The following is a 12,239-nucleotide window of genomic DNA, read 5'->3' on the forward strand; positions in this document are numbered from 1 at the left end:
TGGGATTGAACTATCCTTTTAAAAAATAACACAACTTATATCTGAAAACAGAAAGGTAAAGTTTATTGAAATCCATCATACTACCGCTGGTATCATCATATTTGCCATCTGTATTTTCCATCCTGCATAGTAAAACAATAATCATAGCTATTCTGCCTGTGCCATAGGCCTATTTTGACAAACGACAGATTTTTAGTACAAAAATTGGTACAGTAACATGAAAGCTTTGCTTGTTACTGTAACACCTCTTGCGTTAGTGTGTTCTACTGAAAATCTTAAAATAAAAACATGAACTGGACATGAAAGCGATAAAACGGTCATTGGATGGGCTACAGAATGTACTGTATAATTCAGTAATTCATACTATATAAGGGAAACCATCTAGTCATTAGGAGAATTTGACATAAGGGAAATGATATAGTCCTTTCTTCGTACCTTACTTGTAAAAAAAAACAAAAAAAACATATAGTTATGTATAATAAAAAAAAAAGAGAAGCAAGAAAGACCTTCATGAGTAATGTCTTTTTCTCACTTCTCTTCAAATGTTCTGCAGCCAGCTTTATAAAAGTAATTTAAAAATAATCAACCAGTCCATACATTATAGGCAGGCATTTGGCGAGAGTACGATGGATTTAGTATGGTGATTCCACACTTCCAGGCAGTCGGAAGATATCAGATCTTTTCAGTGTAATTGACAGGGAATAGTCCAGTCCTGCCACGCAATCGACCTTTCCACCACGATGCATCAGAACGGTCCAGTACTTCAATGGTGTCACCAGCATTGAAGCCCAACTCGTCCTCTTCCTCTGCAGTGAAGTCATATACAGCTCTCACCTGTATGGTTGACCTCTGACACACACACACACACACACACACACACACAAATAAAGTGTCAGTAGTACCATAAAAGGTACTAATATCTTTCTGTATATTTATATAACTAGCCATTTAAAGGTGAAGTATGTCGTTTCTGTGCCACTAGCATCACGAAAAAAGAATTGCCAAAATTGTTACAATTTTGGTTGAAGCAGAGGCAGAAGCAGGATCTAAGTGCAGCAGTAATATTTAATAAACAGTCTCAAACTAAAAATAAACTCAGAACAACCTTCATGCAACGTAAATTAACTGACAAAGAACAAGACAGAACACAGGGTATAAATAAACAGAACTAAAGAAGCAAATTAACAAGAAACACCTGAACTGAACAAACTAATCAATAAGTAACTATGGAAACAAACAGGCAGGGGCAGAAGAAGACTAAACTGAACTAATAGACAGAACACAGACAAAGACAGAAATCAAAACAGACTGACACTATAACACAAACAAGTTTCTCAAACACCCCCTACTTTCTATTGGCTGGACAAAAAGATAGTCCTAACCCCCAAACTCACACCATTGGCTGGTTGTCTCAGCATATTAAGCTGGGACAGGAAAGTATTTTAACAAAATATGACACAAATCACTTTTTTTTTAAAAAGAAAAAGAAGAAGTTCACACAAGACAGTGTTTAAGCCTTGAGAGCAAGTGAGATTTCTGGTTTCATACCGGAGAAGGCAAAGTTTCAGAGGTTCGCCGAGGGGCTGGACTGTTCCTCCCTTGGTGACCCACAGTGTTAGCTTTCTCCTCAACACTTCCTCTCTTACTCTAAAAAAAGAGCACAGCTTTATTTATTAAACTGTTCCTTTTTTTTGCTAAACAATTATGCATAATCATTTACAATTTATATTTTACATATATATATATATATATATAATTAAAATGTAATACATCTTTTATTTTCACAATATTTAATATTTAAGCTTTTAATAATCTGTTTTCCAGGTTTCCTGTAGGTTACAGTTGGTTAGTTGGAGCAGGTATACTTCCATTTTGAATGGAAGCTTTTTAATAATTCAGCAAGGTTTTTCAGTTTTAAATGCATGCACAGCTGGGGTTTGACCGTTGACATGCTTGTACCTTCTGGTTGTGAGTTTGATCTGTTGTGTTGCGGTGTTGTGATGAGGTTTGTGGACCGCCATAACCACCACCTGGGGGAGGCCGAAATTCTGGTGGACTCTTTATCTGAAAATAAGGACCAATTATTGATAATTATTTATCTCCTGTACACAGACTCTCAGATTCATTCACATTTAAGCCACGTTTGACAGAATCTGCTCACATAGTGCATTGATAATATCTAAACTTAGAAATTAAAATCTGCCCCACAAAGCTTCACTTGTTGATGGTCTTACATCAGATAACTCTTGAGAAGCAAGAGTGAAATCAGCAAATGGATTAGTTCAAAGAAGGTAAAACGAGAGTTTAATGATTAAGTTTGACTGGAGTTCTGTTATGAGATTCATTATAAACAGAGACCTAGAAGATTAACAGCAAACCTACTGTATTTATTGATTTAAATCTAGAGTTTATTTACAGGCGGAGGTGCTCTTGGCTCATCTCCACTTCCGTCCCTTAGGAATATATCCCTCTGCTTGGATATGGAGGTGATCTTGTAATGCTCCACAAGCTTGTTCAGAGATGTAAACTTATCCGTCCACAGGTAGTACTGGCCTGCTTTATCCTTCATAACTTTAAAATGCTGTACATCCTTCTCGTGTCTGTAGAGCAGTGGAAAAAACAAAGTGAGATATTAATTATTAATTAAAAAGTAAATGTGATCAAAATTAACCCGAAATGTTCACACTTATTTCAGTGTCTCGTTTGGTCATATGACAGACTCTTTTTTTTTTTTAACTATGGTTAACAAAAGCTGCACAACCCGCTCTCTGCACTAGAGGGAACCCTTGCTCATTCTCTCTCTCAGTCTTGCACAGTGCATTCAGTTAGGACCTACTGTATAGGTGATTTATGAGAGGATGGCTGAAATAAATGGACTGTCTGACCGCTGTAATAAGATGGATGTTATAGATGCATTATTGATGGAGTGTTTCCATAGGCCAGATTCAGTGTGTGTGGGCCTGAAATGGCTCAGGTGTGAGCCTCTAGTCAATGAGGATCTTTCAGCCTCATGGCTTAAGCACTGACATTACAATTTGTGGGATAACAGATTCACAGCACTTTAAGGGTGACCTTCATTGGCCAGCTGAAATATTAGTACTAGGATAACATTTTCAACATTCTTTTCTTTTCGTGTAATTTTAACAAAACGGATATGTGCTAATGCAAAAATTAAAATCTGACATCCTAATATTAATCCACTAATTCCACTAAATGTTTTACCTGACTGAGATGGAGAAGTCTCCAGGGGAACTCTGGCTGCCACGGATCAGAAAAGCACCCACCTCTTGGTGCATTAGCATGTCCTCAGCCGAACCACGAGTGGCGCTCTCTTTGAACCAGCTGGAGAGGTAATCCAAATACACATGTGCTTATTCAGGTCTCACTATTAACTACTACATGCTCACAGGTTATTTGCATGTGGTTGCAAAGATAAATATCACATGAGCTCACCTTGGCGTTTGCCTTTCAACATAGTTTTTTGGTACGAAGCCCTCGTGACCGTGTAGCTCTGCCTTGAACCAGTCGTCTTGAGATCCTAGGATCTGTTTAGAGTAGTATTTGTCAAAATGATTTTATGTAACATAAAACAATCATGCTTTGGTAAATATTAGTTATGAGATAGATATTTTTATTTATATGACATTATAAGTCATAACTATGAGTTAAAGAATTCAAAATTGAGATAATTTGAGAAAAAAACATAATTATGACATAAAAAGCTAAATTTATGAAATACAAGGACATATTTACGACATGAGTTGAAATTATGAGATAAAAAGTAATTTATGACTTAAAAAGCTGAAATATGATACAAAAAGTAAATCAACCTTTAATGTCATAATTATGACTTTAATGTCATAATTCAGATTTTTTGATAATGATGATTAGTTTATTTTATTTTATTTTTTTATTTTATATTATTATATTTTATGCAATGCATAATTATTTAAAAAATAAAAACTAACAGTGGACAGTCACCATATGACTCACATTAACTATGCCCAATGCCTTGGCACAAGCTATAGAGTAACTGCTGTAGTCAGGAGGGGTAGAACAGCACTAAAAGATTGTTAACTTTATCCCCCATTGGCTGCTGATGCCAAAAGTTATTTTAAAATTCACATGACCTCATCAAATGTGTGTAGGTCCAAATTCACACCTCCATTTGTGTTTAAAACCTCAACCATTTTGAAGAAATCTTGAATGCCTCATTTTCTGTGCAGTCATGAAGCATCCAGAGTTTTATGAGCCCATGTTCAGCGAGCCCATTTTTTTCTTTCTGCAATGTATCAAAACAATAGCTGGGTTTGTCTTATACTTGTTTTCACTGTCTACACTGTTCACATTCCGTTTTTTTTTTTTACTAGCATCTGTAATGCTTTTTATGTGGCGGTCAATGCATAGAATGGCGCTTGCAGTGAGCGGTGTTTTAAAGCCCTGACTCAAGGGCCTCACAATTCTGAAACCAAAGTAAGAGTTTTTAGTTTGTGTGCTTGGGTCCTCTATCACTCACCTTCAGAATGTCTCCTTTCCGGAAGCTGAGCTCATCTTCTGCTGTGCCATTGAAGTCATACTTCCCCCTGGCCTCCATGATAAAATACTGAGTTGAACAGAGGAGAGGGTCTATAAGCTGCCATTAAAGAGATAGAGAAAGGTTACAGGTTAGACAAGCCAGGGTGATGAAAGCACCAGAAAATGAAGAGTAAATGTGTTAACCTCAGGCTTGTGAGAGACCAGAGAGGTCAAACTCCTGCTGATGTTCTTGCTAAGCAAAAGCGTGCAGCTGTGGTTAGCTGGCTAGTCACAATTGTATGCAATGCAAAAGTGCATCTTTATTAAAGGGGAGCAAGTTGGTGAGAAAAAGGCTACTCAATGCTCAATGCTACTCAATGCTTATCATAGCTTAAGATTTGATCACACAGTCCTAAAGGTTTTAATGGGGGGAAAAGGTAAAGAAATTAATGAAGCAGGTCAATTATTGTATGAATGAAGAGGTCAATACTTACTATAATACACTGCCTGTGATCTGAGGGTATCTGAGTATACACTTGTTTAACTGGCATCAGGAGGCCATCACAACTCCACCTAAAGAACAGACAGATGCCGGTGTAAATTAATGAAGTAAAATTAATGGCATCACAAAACATACACGTAGTCCATTCAAACATGTGCTACTGTATAATCCAGGTCATCTAAACTTGTAAGATAACTTTTAAGTAGGAAACAAACATTTAAGTCATTATTACTTATAATGTTTTGAAGCTTTTAAAGCTTCTTTTTGGTGAACTAACCCTTTAAGTCAGTCGATTATAAGCACATCAAAAACTTGGTTACCCTTTATTTTAAGGTGTCCGTGTTACAGCGTAATAATTATACATTTATGTACTGAGTAATAATAATTAGCTACATGTACTTACTATAAGATTAGTATAGTATAGTATAGTTTAGTATTTGGTTAAGGGTTAGTTGCATGTAATTATGCATAATTTATAGTTATTACTATAGTAACTACATGCAACGTGTAACAAGGACACTGTAAATACACATTTTATGAAAACCGCCCCCTTCATATTTGCAGTGGAGAAGTTTAAAGGTCTTCTCTGTTCTAGAAAAGAAAGAGAAAGATTGTATAGAAAAGAAAGGGATGCTGGTTATCAAGATAATTTGCATCAGTAGAAAAGAGAGATTCACAGACGGCTGAGGAGGAAATGCAGATTAAATTATATTTAATCACTACAGTATTATGATGCATGTCCTTCCTCATCCTCCATTTGAGATGGTGACGGACGGTACATGAGAAAACACGTGAGAGGGAAATAAAAGTGGCTTATATATATATAATAAGGCTCGTTCACACCAAGAATGCTAACTATATAACTGTGTGTGCTTACGCTGCAGTTTTGTCGTCTGCCGCTTTAAAAGCTCAAGCTCTTTAAAGTCATGTGGATTCTGATGGGCTGTCAATGTTTTTATTCTGAAAGTGATTCCAACGATATCGTTTCTTGGTGCCGTTATCATTATAGTTGTGGTGTGGACTCTATAATGTGTCTATTCTTTTATTTTTAGAAGAATTCTATCTTCATTGTTATCGTCCTTGGTGTGAACAGGCCTATAGACAGCGATACACAACGTATATACAACACACCGCTCTCTATGACAAAAAGTTTTTAAAGTTACATTTTTAGGCCGGTCCTCCTCAGTGGTCTAACAGCGCTCATCAATGTCAATGAGATGGCCAAAATATGTTACCATATACTTGTCTGTGTGAATGTGTGCATATTTTATAATAAAATATTATTTGTAAATAATACTTCATAGATTACTTCACAACTACAATTATACATAGAACTTCTTTTACCATTCTTTTTTCCTTTTCTTATTTTTTCTTTATTTCCTTAAATCCCTTTTAATACTTTAATTATTTAATTCCTTTAAATTTAAAGACCATATCAAAAACAAAACAAAACTTTGGTCCCACCCTCAATATTCAAGAAATGGTTTACGGCCTTGCAAAACACACTACTCCTATGGACCTCTGTGAACACAAGGGGTACCTTTGATCTTATATTTCAAGGTGTCATATCATACATTTATTATTATTATTATTATTATTATTATTATCCCAGAGGTCTTATAAATTAGTGCAAGGTCATTGCACAAAATGTAATTTTTCAGAACCAATTTCCACTACCTTTTACTTCTGCACTTATAAGAAACACCCAATTCACGAGCATAATCAACAACCCAATAGGTGTCATAGAAGAGTAAATAAGGACATGTGTTGATCTGTTAATCTCTCTGGCGTCACAATGCTGTAGAAGTCATTTTTGCTAAATATTATTTTCTTAGTGCATCAGGCTCTTCTCTTTTAAAATAAAATCAAGGACATTTTGATTCCTCGTAATATGTAACAGGTTATTTTCTAAAGAGCTGTTAATGAATAATGCTGCAGCTGCAACAGATGTGATATTGTCTCATAGTTGAAATGACGTTTTATCCCTGCAATCGCACCAATAATATTAGGGCTGATGTATATTCTCTTCATAAAATACTGTGCATTCGTTCAAAGAAATGCATGTGCATCTAATCATGCCTCTTGGATAAGACTATCGATTATCAAAAAAAAAAAAAAAAAAAACTTCTGTCCATAATATTTTGTCCCAATAATAATGATAGCAATTAAATCTCATGTGATCTTTTTGGTCTTACACTGTACATGCTATTTTTACTGTACTGGTTTGCAGAGTCCTACTCTGGCATAGTTTTCGATGTCATCTATTTCAATTTGTCACCTCCTGATTACACTGAGCCACATGGATTTGGAGTCGTCTGTCCCTCCTTCTCCCCTCTGCCCTTGTGAAAAACCATTTCTCAGATGAGCAGCGATTAGATGCAAGAGCTGATCTGTCAGTCATGTTAATGTGCTTTGTCAGTTCCACGGTGCTCAGTTATCTTTGCCTAAACTGAGTCTGAGCTCCTGCCGTAACGCAGACAGAGACAGAGGGGGCCAAATGACGACACGTGTTCAAAAAGCAACAATTTCACATTAAATGGAGTGCAAAGTGTGTCATCCATGATGATTAGAAACCTGACTGCAAATGTTACAGAAACACTGTCTGTTCTCTGTTCAATGATACACAGTTAGGAAGCTTGTGAGGAGGAGAAATGGTCTGTTTTGGTTTTGTGGATTAATCTCACTTAATCTGGCTATGAATGAGAAATCAGAGAGATGAGACAGAGAGATAGAATACGCCAATTATATCCATTATTTGCATAAAGATACTTTAAGGTGGGTTAATATTTCAAAGTTTATCAAAAATTCAAACCAAAACTTTCTCATACAGGGTTTAAAATTCCACACTAAAACAAATTCAATATTCTTCACTATTCCTAGGTCATTATTTAAATAAGTAGATTTGTGACATTGATCATTTGTCAGATGTTCTCCAAAAAAAGATGCTCTTTGGATCATATAAATCATGCAGGAGAACATGATTATAGGTTTATTTAGTTTATTCTGCTGTCATTAAAGCAAAAGAGGGATGAACCAAATATGAAGATGTTCAATGAAATTGTGAAATTCAAATTTTACTCAATTGTGATTGCATTTTGGCTGATAACATAATTTCTTATTAAATTGATTAAATAATTCTGTACACTGTCAGAACTGCTGTTGAACCTGTCACACTTCCTTTACAGATCTGCACTCTTTCACATGTTAATAGTCTGTCAATCTGGAATATCAAGATAACAGGCTAAAACAATGTGAAAATATGAATAAATGTGAATTCAAATGAAAACTGCGTTTGGCATTTTTTAAATCATATTTCTATCTCCCATTTATCTCTTAACATTGAGATATACAGGCCTCAGAGTTCATGCAAACATCACCAGATCAATAAAATAAAGAGAGAGAATAACAAAAAAGCCATATAAAGACTGAAAGCTGGTTTGACTGCTGTTACGGGAAGTTGTTTCATTAATAAACACTTAGCTTAAGTCTCATTCCCTCGATAGATGATCTCTTTGTGTAGCTAACTGTATTATGCTCTTTTGCATAAACGTACTAGCCTACTTCACACTACGTAGCCTACTGTATAAAACAAAGCGAAACAATCTGCATTGTTTGTAATTTTACACTTGATATTAAGATAACTTTTAATTGCTAGAAAAGGGGAAATTCGAAACTGAAGTGGAAAAGGCGACCAAAAGAAATTATATTATTAGCCTATATATAGGCTAGGCTATATTATAGTTTACATATTTTAGCTTCTTCAAAGTAGCAACGCTTTCTAGGTTACATTTTAGCTAGATTGCATATAGGCAACTCTGGATTTCTCTCAACCACTTTCATGGTTTCCCTTCACTATCCTGACCAACATAAATATTTAATGTTGGTCTTTATTTTATATTTAATATTTAATGTTAATGTAAAAGCGTCTGCTAAATGACTAAATGTAAATGTTAATTTTACGGAACATTTGTCTACAAAACAAATTTCACGCATTTAAGCACGTCTTTAAATCAACAGTTTTTAATATGACAAATATAAATGCAGAAGCGAACAGTTCAAACGAGCATCTCAGTGTGTCAGCGTGCACGCAGTGTTGTAAGCGTCAAACAACAACTTAAGTTGTTTCTATTTCTGGTAGTGGCAACTTTCAGTATTTTGTATGAAACTAGAGACAAACCAAATTAGTTTACCGTTGTCTCGCTGTTTTACTGTCCGGCAACGAAGAAAAGATAAACCTCCCGCAGAAGAACTGTCACCTTACTCAGCCGCTACCTGTCTTGCATGCGCGTACGCGCGGGGCTGCGTCTCAAAGCACTGCACTGTACAGCACCCACAAAAGCGAGCGGAACCTTTGACTCCGCCCCACATAGCGCACTATATATCCGTGTGAGAAGTATTCAATTGACTTTCAATGGGGTCGATTCAAGGAACTGTTGCCATGATTGAAACTTCTGTTCGCGATCGAGCGTCTATATCGATCTTGTAGCCTGATGTAGCCTAACTTTTGTGATTAACAAAAGACACTTTGAAAACCTTGCTGAAATATGTCGCCTACATAGCCTAGTTGTATATAAAAGGAATACAAAATCCCCAAAGCTATAGTTTGATATACTGTGTAACATCTTTAAACATTTGGTTGATGTGTTGGTAGCCTAATATGCAATGTTGTTTTGTTTCTGGTAGTGTTAAAATAAACGTTATGCACTTGAGTCTGCTTATCTGTGTGAGTAACGTTTGCAGAGAAGGAACACACAATTCTGCAGTTCTGCTAGAGTGGCAAAGCATGCGACAGGAAACACAGCTTGAGAACAACTCACTGGAAGTGTGTGGTTTCTTTCTCTTTCTCTCCCTAACACACCATGTAAGAAACCGTGTGTCTTTTTAGGCATTTTACAACACCCAGACAAAGTTATACATATTCTACATTCTAAGCACATACTGATGAAGCTGATTCTGGCTCAAGTTCATGGATCTTCAAGCTTTGGAATAGAGCAGAATGTGTGTTTGGTAGTTGGTTGGGGGTCCCCCTGTGCAACCCTTTTATGCACCTGCAGGAATCAGGCCAACACCTCAAGCCACATATGGTTTGACTTTTCGTCATGTTTTTTCATGTTTTGAGCAACGTTGTTATGTTGTTACGCACAATATGTTATCATAGTTAACTGCATATATAGCAACTTACAATTGTAGCATGGACACAGAAATGTCAAATATGACCCCTCATTTCCAAGAACTCTCTGAAATGGCTGTTTTATGTCCAGGTGGATCTGAGCTGTGGTAACTCTGGGTTAACTCATTTTCTAATTCTCCTTTCTGACAAATATCCTTCCCTGTCTGTCAATAATTAAGTTAAGCTTCCTGACAGAACACACAACATGACCTCAGACAGGTCAGAATGCAAAAGTGAATGGGATTCCGCTGCTGTATCCTGACCAACTGTTATATAACTATTGTCTATAACTATTGTTGGTCACTCAAGCAGACCTATCTCAGTCATGCTTGGCTTGATGTGAAGGAAAATGGAATACATAAAATACTAAAGACACGTACAGTAGCCTATACACTCCTTTAAAATGGAGTTTGTAGGTTTGAGTGTGCAGTTTATCACCTCTATCAGCACATGATGCGCTTCTTGATTCTAAGATTGCTCTTTGATAACACCAGTCAGAAACAAATTATTATTTTATTTATTTATTTTTTGCACTAAAAGAGAACAAGACGGTTGGGAACTATTAACATGCTCTTCTGTTTTTTTTTTTTTTTTTTTTTTTTTTGAATATATATATAATTTTTTTTTTACACTTCAACAGCAGGATTGAAAGCATTTTTAACAACACATAACAATTGTTTTGTCAGAGAAAGGTGATTATTTCCATTTTATGCATCCTGAAATTAATGTTTTACAGTAGCCTACAATAAGCATTGTGTGCAGGGCCGTACTTAACTCATATTGTGACATACATAGGCAAAATAAATGATTCATTTTTTAAAGAATCTGTGTTTTGAACGAATCAGTTTAATTGATGATTCAATGACCCATTCAATAAAGACGGTCAATTACTTTGTTCCTGAATAAATCAGCCGTTTTCAGGCGGTTTTAGATTCATATTTAAAATACCTTTTCATTAATAAGTTAAAATTAGAAATCATTTCATATTTAAATATTGAATCCAAAAACAATCTTGTATCATTATTTATGCAATTGTAAATATATTAATGCCATTTCTGATGCTGCTTCTGTGTCACCTCTGCACTGCAAAGATGGATTTTGTTGATAATTTCAATTGATTGGTAACAGCCCTGTATACTGTGTTCTCTAATTGAATTGAATTTGAATGTCAGAATTTGACATAAAAGGTGATGCATACATCTAATAAGTTTAGAAAAAAAATGCCCTTTGAAAAATTGACCGTTGTCCCCCGGTTTCACAGACAAGGTTTAAGACTAGTCACAGATTAAATGCATGTTTGAGCTGTTTCAACTGAAAATTTATACAAGCTAATAATGTCCTAACTGAACTATGGCCTAATCCTGGCTTAATCTAAGCCTGGTCAGCATGTGAAACCGGGCGTGTATTTTTAAAATAATTAAACACTGTGTTGTCAAAGTTGACATTGTTGCTTTATATGGTCAGACACTTGCACGTGTCATTATATTAAAGGAATAGTTCACCCAAAAATGAAAATTAGCCCATGATTTACTCACCCTCAGGTCATCCCAGGTGTATATGACATCTTTCAGACGAATACAATAACAGAGTTATATAAAAAAAAATCCCCTGGCTCTCCCAAGCTTTATAACAGCAGTGACTGGCAGTTTATGTTTTGAAGTCCATCAAAGTGCATCTATCCATCATAAAAGTAATCCACACGGCTCTGCGGGGGTTAATAAAGGCCTTCTGAAGCGAAGTGATGCGTTCGTGTAAGAAAAATATCCATATTTAAAACTTTATCGACTAAAATAACTAGCTTCTGGCAGACGGCCGTACGCATCGATCGCACAACGTAATGACGAACGCAAGAAGCGCAGAGGATAGAGCGACAATTTTTAAAGAGAAATGTCGGAGCTTGAATTTGTTGCCCAGCCCTGTTTGGTTGAACCGCGAGAGGCGTCTAAACTTACGCTACTCATCCTACGTCATACATGCGTCACTGGTTACTCTTGTGGCGTAAGTCGACTTGCGGTATTATGCGTACGGCCGTCTGCCAGAAGCTAGTTATTT

At 36.0% G+C, this 12,239-nt stretch overlaps 1 protein-coding gene across 6 annotated transcripts; it reads right to left on the reverse strand.

Moving 5' to 3' along the window:
- Positions 1-35: 35 nt before the first annotated feature.
- Positions 36-9,340, reverse strand: grap2a (GRB2 related adaptor protein 2a). Of its 6 annotated transcripts, none has more exons than XM_082143320.1 (9): positions 9,208-9,340; positions 5,010-5,088; positions 4,517-4,603; positions 3,454-3,545; positions 3,223-3,342; positions 2,417-2,600; positions 1,960-2,064; positions 1,549-1,647; positions 36-849 (listed from the first exon to the last, which is right to left on the reverse strand). In XM_082143320.1, exons 2-9 carry the CDS (start codon positions 5,064-5,066, stop codon positions 673-675), a joined length of 921 nt encoding a protein of 306 aa, XP_081999446.1. In that variant the 5' UTR covers positions 5,067-5,088; positions 9,208-9,340; the 3' UTR covers positions 36-672. The 6 variants fall into 6 exon arrangements, with proteins under 6 accessions (XP_081999446.1, XP_081999445.1, XP_081999448.1 ...); XM_082143319.1 differs by having other exon boundaries at positions 4,517-4,633; XM_082143322.1 differs by having other exon boundaries at positions 4,517-4,626; positions 9,290-9,337.
- Between the last annotated feature and the right edge of the window lie 2,899 nt (positions 9,341-12,239).

This window comes from Leuciscus leuciscus, assembly GCF_965113295.1.
Source record: "Leuciscus leuciscus genome assembly, chromosome: 1".
Taxonomy (NCBI): domain Eukaryota; kingdom Metazoa; phylum Chordata; class Actinopteri; order Cypriniformes; family Leuciscidae; genus Leuciscus; species Leuciscus leuciscus.